Raw genomic sequence first — 16,633 nt, forward strand, 5'->3', positions numbered from 1 at the left:
CACTGGTAGAGCTTCCTGGCGACTGTGTCAGAGTTTGAGTCTCCTTCTCAAACAGATCTCTCATCAAAGTTGTAAGCTAGGGTAATGCTGAGATGTCACACCTCACTGGGGTTCGCCTGCCTAGAGGAGAACATGTCTAGAGTCAGGAGCCGTGCCAAGGGTTCAGCAATTGCGAATTCTGTGTGAATTCTACCTGGCTCTGCAGGCACATATTTATTTCTAAAGTATCTGCATTTTGAAACAAAACATGATATCAGGAGCAGTAAGCCAGTCTTCACTGAGTTGCTTGAGACAAAACAGAAAGCAGTGATGGCTTGTGTGTGTCCCATGTCTTGTGCTTGAGTATTTTAGGAAATTGAGTTTCTCTAATCCATCAGGAACAATGGCTTTGTAGTGTTCCCTCCTTGCTAGATTTGGAAGCAAGAGGAGCTTGGCACATCCTCCTACCCCCAGGGGCTGGAGAGAAGATCCCAGCCTTGGGTGTGGTTAAAGCCAAACACTTTGCCTCAGGACAGCATTAAAGACCCCACAGGCCCATTGAAGTCGTTGGGTGCTAGGATTACGCTATTCCAGGCTGGAGTCCTGAGCTTGCCAAAATGCTCTGAGGCAACTGCTCCCAAAGGTGCGTTGAGATGTGTCATTCACAGAAGAGTTCCAGAAAAGTACAGGTGATGCTTTCAGGGAGTCCAAGATGGCAGGCAAAGGTGGGTAGGAGCCTGACAGAGTGCAAAAAATTAAACCTGAAGGTCCAGGCACCAAGTTGGGGAAGAGAAGAAATGAGATGAATAATCACAAAATTAGGAGGAGGACTAAAGGTTAAAACAATATAGATGAGAGTTTTTCTATTTGAAAATGAAAACAGGGCCCAGTCATAAAATATACCTCCTAACCAGATGTAGGGCATGAGAGAGAACTACTGGCTGAAACTAGGTTCAGGTTCTATTTCTCCCATGGAACTTGCATAAGTCACTTAGTGTGAGTCTTTTGCATCTGTAAAATGGGTACTCACAGCATTGCTTAGGCTGAGGCTCAAGTGAGCTACCAGGTCATGTGAGATCATATTATATGGACCAAACCCTCAGACACATAAGATACAGCAGTCGTTCCTAGGGCTGACAGTGGGAGCAAAGGTGCTGCTGGCTCTCCCCCTACCTTCCACTAGCTCCGGAGTCACATCTCAGAGGCAGGGGCTTGCTCAGAGGACGTCATTTACAAAAGTCACATTTAAAATAAGGAAACTGCCAGGACCCTGTCCAATGCTGGGCTTTTACTGGCTGAGGTCATCGTTGCTCTTCTCATTTACATTGGACCTGGAAGTCCCTGGTTGAGCCTGGCCACCTCCAAAGTAAAGTCCTTTCTAACTACTAGATTCCAGGCTGCCCTTTCTTTGGGAACCTTTCTCATAGTGCAGCATGAACACCCATAGACCAGAATAGCTTTCAAACCGTCTCATGTAGTTTTTTGAAGGTAGAGTGTCAGTAATACTCTTTCCTTCCTTCACCTGGCCTTCCTGTCAGCTGGCCTCAGTGGTCTCATGGTCAGGGCCATCATTCATTCTCTGTAAACTATTTGATAAGTACTTCACTTTCCATTGGTGCAGCCCATGACAAATCCACAGGAAATAAGAGCCACCAGCAGCGATAGGATCAGAATACTTTAATAAGATATCAGTGTCAAAATACATTTCCTTATAAAGTTAAGCTCCCAGACAGTTATAATGTTGTCAGTAGGAATTTGACAATATAATAATGTTCATGAAAATTGTTATGTTGACAAGTAAGGTTAATATGAAGCTTGGAATATTTTTTCAGACCGTTTTAGTAAACTGCAAGGGTAAAATGCCCTTAATGCTGAGGCAACAAACACAGGAAATCAAACACCAGAGTTTACATGTCGGTAACCCTTCAAGTTCTGCCGCCGTGTGTCAGATGACACTGTGCTGCTCAAGTGTGACTTAGGCAACACAGCAAGTGGGTCATTTTCTCTTATATCTTAGATTTCTTTTGAAAGCCAAAATTGGATTTTGGCAATAAGTCCCTCTGGGCTTACCAGATTCTTAGCTGGATGTACTTTGTGTTGTGTGTGTTTAGAAACTTTTTATGGTACCCATGACAGAAAAAAGTTCCATGTTGATTGGTATTTAAAAACCAAAAGGTGTTGTCCCTCTTGCCCAGTGAGTTACAAAGTGCTCTGGGAACACTATTTTCAGTGCTTCCTACCTATATATGTCACTGCATGTGACAGAGACCTCAGCGAGGGCCTGAGGCTAGGGACCATCCCTGGAGGTCCACCTGCTTCCCACCAGCAGGGGGCGCTGCACTTTGGCCTTGCAGGGCTGTCTGCCCATAGGCTTGAGTGAGGGGCACAAGGCTGGGGCTGGTGAGGACCTGCTGCCCCCGCCCCCACCCTTTGGTACCCTCTCTCAGTCCAGCTCCAAGGTCATGAGCTAGGAGGATGTGGACTGGGTCACCAAATCATTTTGAATCCTAACTTGTTTCCATGAATTCCCATCGAAACCATTTCATGGTAGTTCTGGAAATATTCTAATGTGCCGCGTGGGAGACTGTTAGAGTCACATAGCTCAGTGCACTTGAAGGGCTAGCAACATCACCTTAAGAAAAGTTAAAGCACTTCCTCTCCCTTAGCATTCTCCCCACCCCCACCCCTGACGTGCCATCAGACCCTCTGGCAGCAATAATAATACATACATACATACATACATAATACATAGAGAACATGAGGAGAAGACAGCTTGCACGCTCCCACTTAATGGTTCCATGTCTTGGATTGTTTGTCACACCTATGGCATGTCGCAAAAGCAAAAAGCCAACAGAGAGAGATCTCTAGCAGTGTTAGTACAGGCCTGTGGGAGTACTGTACAATTCTGCAGTGCCAGCAATGCGGAGAGAAATAACATTAACAGCTTCAAAAAAGATCTTAAAGTGATTTTGTGAGCAGGATTCTATTTCCGTTTCTAAGTTTTTAGATATTACAAAGTACCCATATATACGATAAACACTTAACCCAGATATAAATTTTCCTTTAAAAAACTCAGTTATGCTTTTGAATAATAATAAAAAATCCACCAGATTGGGGGTGGGGGGAAACACCAAACAGTTTAGGAAAAGCCACACTGTGCAACTTTCACAGGTAACCACATACGTTGGAGTTCGCCCTTCACATTGCTTTTTTTTTTTTTTTCCCATATAAGTCATATCAAAATTAGAGCAAAGAGTCAGCTTAAAAAGAAAAGAAAGAATGAAATTTACCATATGGTGATTAATTTTAAAAAAAGAAAAGAAGGGCTTTGAGAGAGAGAAGCCACAAACAAGCTTGGAAAGCGAAGTCTTCTTTCTCTTTGGCAACAACAATAACAACAACAACAACAAAAATCTTTTTAGTTAAATGGAGCCAAAGCTTTCCCTACAGGAGGGCAGACATACAGCAGATTCATTAGTATGGACACTGTGTGTGACAGAGAAACCTCCGGGTAATATAAATTAGAAGTAATCGAAGGCAGGGAGAAAAAAATCTTATAAAATTTAAGATCATTTTAATTGACAGCAAAAAACATAGCAAGTAAAACAACTGTGTATTTTAAAAATAAGGATAATAAAGTGAGCATCTCAGAAAAAGGCCACTGCTTGGTGACCTGGCAAACTGACCAGGTAAGTACATCTTGTAAAAAGTGTGCTGGTGTTAGAGATACCTAGTTGCAAACACAGACGCAGGGTGAGGCCGGTGGGACGGCGTCGGCAGCGGTGTGCCCAGAGGAAGCCCTGGCTCAGGTGGCCTGGTCCAGGGCTCTGAGGAGGTCCCCTCCTTGCAGGAGTGTGGAGCTTCCTGGCACGGGAACATTCACCTCACAGTCGTATCTGGTCAGTTCGGGCAGCAGGTAGGGCTCAAACGAGGGCCCAAGCAGCCGGCTTGCCATGCCTGCAAGAAGGTTTGGGATCATATTTTAAAGGCCTAAATCAAACACTGCAAAGCATCCGTTCCATGACTATCAGGGAAGGAAAGGAGCGTCTCCAGTGTCCCTGCTGGGGGCCGGAGGGGGCAGCCCTGACTTCACAGTGCTCCTTCAGCGCTCTCTCCAGGACCTACTCCCTGCTCACAGGATGGCCTAGCAGAGAACGCAACAGCTTCCAGACTCAGCAGCACTGAGACCCCTCAAAAGAGGGAAGCAGACCGCACACAGGCAGGGCTCTGGGAGGAGAAGGGTGTGTGGAAGAGGGTTTGGGAAGAGCCCCAAAAGTTGCTGGCCCTGTGCCCACCAGGCACTGGCAGCAGGGAGGAAAGGGATCCAGAACCTGTAAGACCTGTGCCACATGCACGCCCACACGTGTGCAGGGTCCCTCTGCAGATCCAAGGGTGCAAAGACCCCATTCCTCCTTATCCCTGGGTCGCTCTCCAGATGAGTAGAGGGACAAAGTGGAAACAGTCACAGGCTACCCCAGGAGGGGAAGGCTTGGGCACTGCCCCCCCCCCCAGCTCTTTCCTTTCCCTTGACTTATCTGGAGAGCCTCATCCCCTTTGGCCACTCCCTCCTGGACCTGCTGAGTCAGAGCCCTCCAGGGCCCATGCCTCCCTCCCCCAGTCGTTGGTGCTCCTATGCCCACACTGGGGTGGTACCAACAGATATTCGCTCACCACCCCTTGCTGATTTCCCCTCTTCTTTTATTAGTGTTCAGAAATGACCTGAATTGAAAAGATGATTTCCCCTTGATTTCCACATTCAAGGAATAGTCACTCAACTTGATGCATTGCAAATCTCTCACTGAAACTTCCTGGCTTGCCTGCCAACCAGCTGATAAACAGCAGAGCTGGAATTCAAGCCCAGGGCTGTCTGGGGCTCTGCAGCCTGGGCCTCTGAGCATGAAACTGTAAGTTTTCCAAACTTATACTGCTGAGGACAAGGGTCTGGTATGTTTTTCTAAAACCACAAATAATGTTCATGCCAAATAGAAACCTCCTTGTTAAGATAATGTTTCCCATCTATGTTTTGGCAATTGTAACTGAACCTTCTAGAAGACAGTCCACTGGTGACCTCTCCCAGAGCTCCAGGCCATCCTCCTGCCATCTGTTTTCAGCTCCTGCCTGACCTCAGAGTGATGCCCCGTGTGCTGATGGGTCTTTGAGCACTACAGCAGTAGGAAAAACTACGTAAAAGACACAGGCTCTGGACTCTCAAGAGCCCTGAGGTGATCTGATCACTGGAGGGTCCTTTCTAAATCTCTGTGGGCAGATGGCCTTCAGCCCCTGCACCGATACTTCTAGGGAGGGAGAGTCCATGCCTCTCCAGGTGGCCACCTTTCCACGGTATCGGTATCAAGCTTTTCCTTGCACAAAGCCAAGATCTCCTCCCTGGTGATGTCCATCTCCTGTCTTTGTGTACCCTGATCCCATGCACTCTCCTTAACTCTCTCTTCTTTAATAGCCCCTCCTGCATCACAGCTTCTGGCCCTCTACCTCTGAACACACACTCTGTCAGTCTTCCGCCTTCAGCTCCAGCCCCTTGGGGTTTGGATTCTTCCCTTCGGCTCTCTGCCCTGAATCTATGTTAGGTGTCTTGATGTGCTTTACCCGTTTTGGACCCACCCCCTGGGGGTCCTCGCTGGTCAGAGGCACTGTCTAGGGACCTGTGCAGGGAGTGCTAAACCAGGGTGTGTGAGCTCTGGGAAGGGGCTCTTTGGGCAAGTCATTTCCAAGCACTTCTCTGTGCCTGGCACCGAGCAGGTCCTGAAAGAAAGGAGAGAGGTGGTCTTGGCCCTGGGAAACCCAGAACTACAGTGGGGTGAAGAATCCCATGAATGGTACCCAGCATGGCACCAGGGGATATCAGGGACTCTGTGAAGGCAATTGTTTTAAGTTTTCCAAGTGCTAAATTGTTCCATGAAGGCAGCTGCTCCTCATCTCCCTACCCAGTCAGATCTCCACGCACACCAGACCCTGGGAGGGGCCCCAGCTTCTGAGGACGCACCTGACACCTTGGGAGTTGATGGCAGGCTGTAGTTCTGGTACTGGGAGGCACAGCACTGCAGGGGGAACCCACTCTTGGTGGTCTCCCTGGAGCTTATTGCAGATGGCGGCTGCGGTGGTGGCAGGTGTCTCAGGGGCTGGCCCAGGCCCCTCATGGGGTTTTGAGTGAAGTCATCTGAAAGACCAAGGCCGGAGAAGGAAAGTGTTAGCATCTGAGGGAAGGAAGGGGCCGTGAAGTCCCCAGCAGCACTTCTGTTTCACAGAGGTACTCGGAACCCCAGCCAGCCCCCGGGACTGCAGAGCCCAGAGACTGCCGACAGCATCAGCACCGGCCCGTCCTAGCAGGGCGCAGGGAGCCAGTGAGCGGAGGAAGCAGGATGGACCCCGAGTCCCCAGCCCTCCACCCACACCCGCGGCCCAGGCCTGCTCACCAGTGGGGCCTCTTGCACTCCGGGGTTTGTCAGGCATCAAGGGGCAGTTCCCACCCCTGAGGCTCTTCATGCGTTTCCACATCAAATGGGGATTGCTGCCGCCTGGAGGGTCCCCCTGTGTGGGGGAAGGGCAGATATAGGGAGAGGGATGGAGATGCCCCCACCCGGCTCCCCAGGGCCCGGACAGGCACTTGGAGGTGCTCACAGCAGGCTCAGAGTCACCCACCAGCCTGGCTGTGGACTGGGGGTCGGAGGGTGCCCACAGTCAGAGATCGCTCACCCCACTCGTGTCCTGGAAGGCTTGCTCCTCACACTCCAGCTGGCGCTTCAGCTTGAGCTTGTTGGAGAGGGCTATCATGGCCGGGCTCATCGCGTCTGGGCCCCGAGGCCCGAAGCCCTTTGCAGACCTGCCAAGCCCAAGAGAGTGGGCTGTGAGGTTGTCTAGAGCCATGCTGCTCGGTGCCTTCACCTGGACCCAACTCTTTTATGACTGGGGTGACTTGCAGACCCAGAGGGCAGAGTGGCAGAGGGGGCCGCGTACCTGGAGATTGAGGTGTAACTCAACCTCCGTTTCTTCTACCTGGCCAGATGCTGAATGGTTCAAGCCACTTGCATCACCATGGCACATGCCTGTCCATCTGGGCTTCCCTCGGTGTGGCTGCCCATGAGGTGACATGAGTCCCTAAGGGATTTCTTTTGCCTCCATCTCTCCCCTGCCTAAGCTGCTCTGCTCCCTCTTGCTTCCCACTGAAGATCAGCTGGGACGCTCCGTGAAGGTCACGTACCCCATGGAAGCAAAGTCACATGTCAACCACTGAGACTTAGTGAGCTTCCAGCTGGTTGAAATGGGGCTTATTGGAGAGATTAAAAGATGCCGAGAGAAGGCAAAGTTGGGGCTCACGTGGTCAGTAGAGGACACTGCAGTGGGAGACTTGGGCCATAGGAAGGCGCTCAGAGTTCAGAGAAGGTCTAAAGGGATCAGAGGCCTGGGGGTAGGAGATCTCTGGGGCTCCAGCTATCCCATGGGTGAGTGCCTATCTGTCCCTTCCCTGCCCAGCCTAACCCCAGCAGATACAGCCAAGGGTCTCTGCCACTGACCTCATCTTGAACAAGGAGACTTGGGGCGAGGCGATGGGGGGCCCCAATGGCGATGCCCCCAAGGACTCAGTGTGCTGATCCCCAGCAGGCCACTTTGTGGGCCCAAAATGTAATGGTGGATCTGGGGGCCACTGTGTGTTGGATCTGCCCCCCATGGAAGAGAGAGGGGTGCTAGCCTGGCCACAGCATGGTGGCAGGGACCCCTTGTTCCCGGCGTCAAAGAAGATGGAGGACATGGGCCGGTGCTCGGGCTCTGTCTTCTTGTTTTCCAGCTGCTGCTGGTACTTGTCCAGGAGGAAGGGGCCGTGCGAGGCCACAGGGGCCAGAGGCTGGAAGATGCTTGTCATGGCGCTGAAGCAGTGCTGCGGGGCGGGCTGCGGGCTCTCTGGCAAGCATGGCTCCTCCGGGCAGATGGGGCTTAGCTGGAAGTCCTCCCCATCCATGGGGATGTAGGGCGCCAGAGTCTCCAAGTCCAGCTCATTAAAATCAGTCTAAGGAGAGACAGAGCAAGGGCAGTGCTGCTCAGTGGGTTGGTGTTATTCCAGTCCCTCGTCCCTCCAAGGCCCCTACCAGAGCCACTCATCTCAAGTAGGACTTCATCATGTTATTCCCCTGCTCACCTCCAATGGCTCCCCATGCAAAATACTCAGACTTGGTCATTTAATGAGAAAGGTCTTTGGTCAGGGGTCATCAGCCTTTCTGTGCTATCCCTCCATCTGGCTCCACAAGTCTCCCGGTTCACTAGTGTCACCTCCACACCCAACCTGAAATGCTCTCCATTCCGCCCATCACAATCTGCCTGCCTTCCTAGTTGGGGAAGCCCCACCCCTGTCATAAAGCTGTCCCTTCCTACTCCAGCTGCAGTGGTCACCTGACACACTCAGGCCTGTGGTTCACAACGTGACTTCTGGGAATACAGGACAGCTTGTCCTCACCTCCCTCGTATGACTGACTGGCACAAGCCTAGGCATTCAGTACAGGTGCCCAGGGTACATCTGTGGAGTGCACAGCCAGGCTCCAGGGCAGGGGGACTTTATTCCAATCAGCAGGTATGTGGAGGCCACACTTAGGTTCCCAGTGTCAGGAAGGGACCCACAAGGAATACTCATGCATAGTTGCAGAAAGCATTACCTTCAGGGACTGACCCCCTCACTTGGGAATACAGCTTAGCAATGGTCACAACTATAGGAAACAGCACAAGCAGGTAGTTCCAGTTATTTTGTGGAACAGATGGAATGTCTGCCAGGCAGGATAAAAGGGGGAGATCTGGATGAATAACTCCAGACAAATGGGGGAAGTCATGATTTTCCCTGGGGTTTTGTTAAACACACACCTGTCCACCCACCTCATCCTTTTATGTTTGTGCAAAAATGTGAGGCCTTATGAAGCTGTGTATAAATGACAGTTTGTCAATAAGACATCATTTAAAAATGCATTTCAAATAAAATGACAGATTCTATGATGAATGTATTTGGGAAGGGAGTAACTGTCCCCTGTGATTAGAAATGTTTTGTGAATCTGGATGAGCTTTTGAAGAGGACGGCTTCCTTAAAGAAAGGTTCAGTATTGCAGTTTTGGTTTGCATGTGCAAAACGAAAGTTACCCAAGTAAGTAGAAGGTAAATAAGCTGAGAGTTAAACATGGACGCTCTGGATTTAACACAGGTAGAGCAGAGGACAGGAGTGGGAGGTGGGGTGACCCTAAGCTCCCTGTCCCTTCACTCATTTTAGGGACCTCAGCCAAATTTCCCCAGTGGTCTTTGCAACAGAAGGATGGACAGGCATCTTTGTCACTCACCAGAGCACAGGCATGCACACCACTGTGTCTGCTGCATGGTGACCTACCTGGGTGCTGCACTGGTCCTTTGACTCTGTATCCATGGCAAAGAGCTTCTCTATCACTTCAATCTTGAGGTCATCCCCCAGAGATGAATAATAGTCTCCAGGGCTGCTGGGCTGAAGATCAGGAAGAAGGGGGACTGAGTCAAGGACATGGCACTAGTCTCCCCCAGAAATCCAACGTGGAAGGAGAAATACATTCCTGGACCCACTCAACTCTCTTCCACCAAGTATTTGTAGAGGGGCTATTGATGAGCCGTGTGAATTAGATCAAGTCGCCAGCCTCTCTGAATACCAGTGTCCTCATCACAAAATAAAGTTCCTATCACTTTACGGAGTGTCTTGAGAAGCAAAAAGGATAAAGGCTGTGGCCAGTGGGGTTCTGCAACGGCAGCCCTATGACCTGCCCAGGGACAAGCTAGGTGCTCAAAGCTCTTCAAGGAATCACCATTTTGATGCGGGTGGGGAATGGATAACAATAGTCAGCCAGCAGCTCTAAGCCCTGGCAGGTGAATGGCCATGTTCTGGACTCTGTGATAACTGGAGGAAGAGAAGGGCCGTCCCTTCAGCCACCCTCAGGAAGAGGAGCCCTCCCTCTCCATATTCTCGCCCAGGGGTGGGGAAGCTCACCGTGGAGCAGCTGCTGCTGCTGCTGGTGGCACTGGGAGTGGTGCTGCCCAGGGCAGCCGCCTGGGGCACGGTGAAGGCAGGCAGACTTCCAACTTCGTTCTGGGCACCATGGCTCCTCAGCTCTGCAGCCCATGGCTGGCCTGGGGGCAGGATGGCCTTTCTATAGGGGGACTCCTCGGGGTTCTGGTTCCCTGTGGAGGCAAGGGCCTGCTCAGCTGAACTTCTCTACCACAGCACCAGGTAGAGGAAGCCAAGAAGGTGCACAAAGGGGCCTGAAAGGGTCTTGAAACCTGCCTGGGGCTCGGCCCTCAGCGCCCCAGGTGGAGCATGGCCTCTGACTGGGGCTATGATTCAATGCACAGATTCCCTGTAAAGGGAGCAGGCTCTTGGAGCAGTTCATTTTCAAACTAAACTTATCCAGAGCTACTTTTCCTGAAAAGCAATCCAGAATATAGAGGAGGAAGTGATGGCAGAAGTACTGGGCCACTGGCCTCAGGATTTATTACCAAGAAACAGGGGCTACCAAGTGTCTAGTGCAAGGGCTCACTTGCCCTTTATGATTCTTTGAAGTGATTCTCACGTGGCCTCTCAAGAACGCACCCAGGAGAGGGAAAAGGTGAGCAGAGACAGGGGTGGTGATTCTTCCATCGCCATAGAAAGGCCAGGGGAGGGCGCCTACCTAGAGAGGGGGGCTTCCCAGGTCCCCTGCTAGGGTGTCTCCAGGAGGGGGGCAGGGAAGGGTCAGGAACGCTGGGAACCATATGACTTGTGTCCCGGGGAGACAGGCAAACATTTTAATCAAGTTGGGCATTTGAGGGCTGACTCCTGGCCCTTCTGGAATTTTCCCTCCCATTATCCCAATTTAATTCTCCCTCTAAACAAGCCGGCCATCCTTCAAGATCTAGGAGGGGATCCACCCTGTCTCTGGGGCCATGTCCACATCCCCCCAACCCTTGCTCGACTCTCCCTGCCTGTGGTGAAGCAGCGGCTCTCACGACCACCTCCCTCAGAGCTTCACGAGGGCAGATTTAGGATGGTCTTGGTGGCAAGGGCACATATGCTTCTTTCATGTCCTGCAGAGCCTGGCTGCTGAGAGATGATAGCAAGATGTTGGGGGAGGGCCAGGGACAGCTCTGGTTTAGGAAAAGCTGTAGCTGGGAAGGCCTGTTTTGGTAAGAACCATCCCTAGTCCCAAGAGGGATGGGCTCAGCTCAGCTGAAAGCACCCACCGAAATCCAGAGAGATGATGGCATCTCCTGGGGTGGGGGCCAGCTGGGCCAGCTCTTCGGGCTCCTCCTTCAGCTTGGTGAACAGGAAGTTACTCTTCTCAGATACCTCGCCACTATTGTCAAAGATGCTATTCATGGCCATCAGGTGAGGCTTGAACAGGGATTCAGTCTGGTCCATGGAGAAAACCACGTCGTTCTTCTCAATCTCACTAATGGGACAAGAGAGCCATTGAGACCTTCTGCATTTTCCAGTCATATCCTCTGGCTTCCCTAGGCACACAGAAACTCCGACAGCCACGCCTCTCCGACTAAGTGATGGGCAGGGACACTGGCATTTTGTGAAGAGCCACACAACGGAGGCCTGTGAGCTGTGGAGGCAGTGAGGGCAGGGGCATCCTGGGTACACGTGCACCTGTTTGGGGTGCTGCCTTAGACTGTGTTGAGCTGGAGGTGTGTGCAGGAGGGTGGACACTTTTGCTTGTTTCACCCTCACAATGACGTTTTCAGGTATTCTTCCCATATATTGTAGAGGGAAGTGGCTAGATCTGCTTTTCCCAGAAAGCACAAACAATTCTCTTGCTCACTCCCCCATTCAGAAAATATTAAGTGACTACTGTGTGCTTTCTGCCTCCCTATGTACCACAGTGTAATGACAGATAAGTGGGAAGGGGCAGAAGAAAATCCTAAGGATCCCAGTTCCTAAGATCTCCATGGGAAGTCCTCTCAGGCTCAAGGATTACTACTGTCAACAGCTCCCAGAGGCGGTGCCCAGGGTTCTGAGAGGCTGGGTGTCCCCATGCCTGTGGCTCTCGGGCACTCCTGTGCACCAGGTCCCAAAGCCCATCAGCCCTCACACACTTACCTCAGGACGTAGTTGACGCACATGATGCACTGAGGCTGCAGGTTGCGAGGGTTGTAGATGACTGTCCCCTGCGTCTCTAGCCACACGTAGCCCCCATGCTTTGCAAGCATTCGGTATTGGCCACTCACCACCTGTCCCTTGGTGCACACTAGGGGAGGAGAAATGGAGCCTGAGGTGAGAGAGGTAGGGGAGTGGTGTGCACCACAGGCTCAGGAGATTCCCCAAGGAGGTCAGGTGTACAGAGGGGACACATAGAACTGGATCCAAGACAGTGGGGACCAGGGAGAGGGAGCTGGGAGGAAGCTTAGAGATCATCTCGGCCAACTCTTCATTTTCAATGTAGGCAAAGGAGGTTCAGAGAGGACACAGGACTTGCCCACAGCTGTACAGCTAGAGGGGACCCACTTACTCTGAAGCTTTGCAATATCCTGTCCCCAATCTTCCTGAGTGAGGCTCCTGGACCAGCTCACCTGTGAGCAGAGTCCAGAGCAGCCCCTGCCCTGCTTTCCTCATGAGGTTCAGTGAAAAGAAGCCCCTGCCCTGTAATGCACTCTAGGAAGTGGGGGGCTTGCACACAGCGTGGAGAAAGGCTGACCTCAGAGCCACCTTCTGCAGCAGGCACGTCACCAATGCCCTGCTTGTGGATACAAACATGTTGGTTCCTTTGCTTTCATGGCCATCCTCCACCTTTAGGGCCAGAGAAGCTTTGAGGTAAACCACTCCACTCTCCAGCTGGGGTCCAGAAGGGCCGGGACCCCAGCAGCCCCCACAGCCTCCTCTCAAGCTGAGGAAAGTCCTTGCACTCCTCTCAGCTGCCCCGTGGGCTGCTGACCTGCTGATGGCTTCTCTCCTTTCCCAGGTTATTCTGTTCATTTTAGGGTTTTTTTTTTCCTCCTGTCTAAAATGCATTGAGAAGGGGATCCTGTGTTTATTATCTAAAAACATCGGGGAAGGGGAGTCCCATCCTGGCCTGTGCTTGGCCCACAATGCTCTATCTGCTGTCATTGAAAAGGAATTGATAAATCCCTTTATTCTAATAACTACTACTGTGAGAATTGCTGATGGTTTTCCGACTTGTCATCTGCTTTCATTCCTTAGGAATGAAAGAATTCCAGCTCCGAAACCCCCAAGTCACAGAGAACTGGAAAGAGGCACATGATGGACAGGCCAGGTAATCTTACTAGTTTGGGGACTTTGGGAAAGGTTTCCTCCTCTGCAAAAGGTATTGATATCAGTAGAAATAATTATAATAATTATTAGCTATCTGGTATACCACTGTTCATACTAAGGGCCAAACGCACTTGCCTGGCTTATTGGCTACACAAATGTTGTATGAGAAAAGCCACCTGTTTCCCAAAGTTACTAGTATGTATAGTGATCAGGGCCTGTCACCAACAGTTATGTTACACGTTTGCAGATAATGTCACAGGGACCCCCTGGGAGAATATACAGGTTTTCTGTAGACAGAGTCTCTCCATTTCTCCTGGTGGGCTCGTGGGCCCCTTCCCCATTCACTAGCCCCTGAAGTGGAGGGACGCAGCTCAGTTCACAGTAACGCTGCCTGTAAACCATTAAGCTTGAGTTTTGCTTGGCACGGTTTACCCTCTTCAAAAATTTAACAAGTGCCTGCAAGGTGCAGGAATTAATGTGACTTACATGAGCACAGTGCTTTGCAGTGTCCAAAACGGTCTCATGAGATGAATTCATTTCTGCAAAGCAATTAGATCAGTGCCTGGCACCTAAGGCACTCGGTGAGGCTCAGTGTCATTGTTACCTCACCAAACAAGCAACACCACGAGTGACCTATGATGACTTCTGTTTTACCTTGGAAGAAACTGCAGCCTGGGCAGATTTGATTTTGCTAAGAACTACTGAGTAATTTGCTGAAAGGCCTCTTCAGTGGAAACGGTACACAGGATCAGTCTAAATTGAGGACTCCTACACCAAACTCCGTGTGCTTTCCATTTGTAAAAACAAACCTTATTGAGGTTTAATTGGCCTTCTGTAAAAATGCACCCATTTTAAGCATGTAGTGCAATGAGTTTTGACGAATATACATGTCTGTGTGCCCATCACATCATAGTGATGGTGGAGAATTTCCCTGTTATTCCCACAAAGCCATATGCCTCCTGACATTCGCTATTCCCATCCCTGGTCCCAGACAACCACTGATCTCTTGTCTCTCTATATTATTTTCTTTTTTTCCTAAATTTTCATACGTGTGAAATCTCACAAAAAGAGTGCATACCCTTTTGCATCAGGCTTCATCACACTCGCTCAGCAGGTTTTTGAGATTCATTATGTTGTTCCAGGCATTTGGGGCTCGTTCCTTTTCACTGATGAATAATATTCCATTTTTATGGATACACCATCTGGATATTTGAGTTTTCAATTTGGGATTGTTATAAATAAAGGAGCTATGAACATTTGTGTACACATCTTTGTAAGGATGTATATTTTTAGTTCTTGTGGGGGCAACTTTGAGGGCCATCTCTAGATTATCCGATAAGCATGTGTTCCTATTATAAGAAGCTGCCAAAGCATTTTCCAAAGTGGTTATATCATTCTCATCCAATCCTTTATCAAGGGAGGAGATATAGTATCTTTAAATATGAAGAAACTAAGGCTGGAAGGATTGTGACTTGCTTATCATCACATAGGACAACAGTGACAGAGTCTAGGCTAGGTATCAGGTCTTATGGTTCCCAGGTCAGTGTTCTTTGACTACATTATCTTGAGTCAAAATTGAGTGGGAAGGAAGAATTTTCTGTTGCCACTGTCCTAAGCCCCCATGGACTCCTTGACCAAAGGAGCAATTGTTGTCTTCTCTGTGCTACCCAGGCTCCCCAGCTGCAATGAAACAATTCTTGCACAATTTCAAATGCCTGGAATTAACTTATTTAGATGGCCCTTAATGCAAACCAAGTTCAGGGTTCTTATTCTTTTTGATTAAACAGTACAGCAAGCAGAGGTTGTAACTACATTTCTAATAATTGCAGACAAGGGCCTGCTCTGTCCCAGAATATAATTAACACCAGCTTTCTTCTCATCTGCTCATTAATGCCAGCCTTGGTGAGGGGCCTGCTACTTGGTAGCAAGATAGGCTTTTTATGGCCTTTAATCTTGTTTTCCTAAGAGCACATAATGTCCTTATACAACAAAGAGAAGCCAACCCCCAACCCCTCCTCTGAGAGTAATGATGTATAAATTATTAATCCACCTGGAAATGATGGCTTTCAATTATCTTAATCTGGTTGAAGATGGACCTTCCCTGGTCATTGATTGCAATGGTAAGCATTTCCAGGCTGACACAGACGTGTGTCAATTTGGGATCTCAGTGTATAGACCTGGACTTGCCTCAAACCTGAGCCTCCAGTTACTCCACAACATGGTGTGAATGTATATGCAACTTCATTGGCAGTACCCCCCGCCCCCCCAAAATGAGACACACACATACACCTCCTCTTGCAGACTGACTCCTGTTATTACTGATGCCGACCCAATTTCCAACTCATGTGGATTTCGCTCTGCTGGACATGACCTTGCTGGCTGAACACTGGGCTCTGAGCTCAGGGCAGTGTTACGTGGCTCCCGCTGGGGAAGAAGGGAGCCTGTGATTCTTTTTGGGCTGTGAATCACCTTTAACTGTGCCTGACACATACACACCCGGATCCAGTAAAATGACAGCAAGCGAACAGAAAACCCTGCAGATTATCCCTAGAGTCAGCAGAAAACTGATTATGACAAACTCTTATCCTGGCACTGTTTACAGATCAAAGGAGTTCTAATAAGAAGGTGGGGAAATCCTTGTATATGCCTGGGGACAAGTCATAATTTTTGCTACCTTCGGCAGTAGTACCCCCTCCTAAAGATAAAGTATAATACTGTCCTCCAAAATGCTCAGAGACTTTTTACATTTGTCCCCTACTTTGACTTCCCCCTTGGCTTAGAAGGCTGGGCTTTTCCCCGACTTTACATCTAAAGGCAGAGAGGCCCGGAAAGCCAGGCCCCAGGGAATCAGGGGGTCAGCTGGCTAGAGCCAGGCCCTCGGTCCAGAGCCTGCATACCTCTGCCAACATGCCTGGGTAGCAGGAATCCCTTGAGGACCACAAAGGCCTGGGGAATCCATATCCTACATCGGGGGCAGGTTATGACGGGGGCATATTCATGGGCACAGGGAGGTACTTCATCCTCCCTTCGTCATTCCTGGGTCCCTGAGTAGGACTGGATTTAGGTGGTTGTTTTTCTTTCTTTCTTTCTTTTTCCCCCTGCCAGAAAGCACAGAGTGGGAAATTTCCCTGAGACAGTGGGAAAGTAGAGAATTTCTCTGAGATACGATAATGGTCCCTGTTGTACTGTCAGATCAAACACAAAAGCCACAAGGAGGAAACAGAGGGGCCAATTAGAAACCCTGTGACAATTCAGCAGCTCTTAGCTGCTCTCAACCTTAGCTGTCCTGACCTTGAGAGGGAGGGAGGGAGGGACAGATATAGGACAGGGACAAATATCGACATTTCTATTTTCTTCTTTGCCATCAGGGCCACTGAGAATCTTCTCAGACCTCAT

The 16,633-nt window shown here is 49.9% G+C and overlaps 1 protein-coding gene across 1 annotated transcript in view; it reads right to left on the reverse strand.

Moving 5' to 3' along the window:
- Positions 1-1,641: 1,641 nt before the first annotated feature.
- Epas1 (endothelial PAS domain protein 1) overlaps positions 1,642-16,633 on the reverse strand; it is an 83,123-nt gene continuing 68,131 nt past the window's right edge. Inside the window, exons 8-16 of the mRNA XM_005324504.5 lie at positions 12,068-12,215; positions 11,206-11,414; positions 9,977-10,167; positions 9,353-9,463; positions 7,509-7,999; positions 6,691-6,817; positions 6,411-6,525; positions 5,981-6,154; positions 1,642-3,936 (exon numbers count right to left, since the gene is read on the reverse strand). Of these exons, the coding sequence (XP_005324561.1) occupies positions 3,785-3,936; positions 5,981-6,154; positions 6,411-6,525; positions 6,691-6,817; positions 7,509-7,999; positions 9,353-9,463; positions 9,977-10,167; positions 11,206-11,414; positions 12,068-12,215 (1,718 nt within the window). The 3' untranslated portion in view covers positions 1,642-3,784. The remainder of the gene's footprint in view (positions 3,937-5,980; positions 6,155-6,410; positions 6,526-6,690; positions 6,818-7,508; positions 8,000-9,352; positions 9,464-9,976; positions 10,168-11,205; positions 11,415-12,067; positions 12,216-16,633) is intronic.

Source organism: Ictidomys tridecemlineatus, chromosome 12 (genome assembly GCF_052094955.1).
Source record: "Ictidomys tridecemlineatus isolate mIctTri1 chromosome 12, mIctTri1.hap1, whole genome shotgun sequence".
Taxonomy (NCBI): Eukaryota; Metazoa; Chordata; class Mammalia; order Rodentia; family Sciuridae; genus Ictidomys; species Ictidomys tridecemlineatus.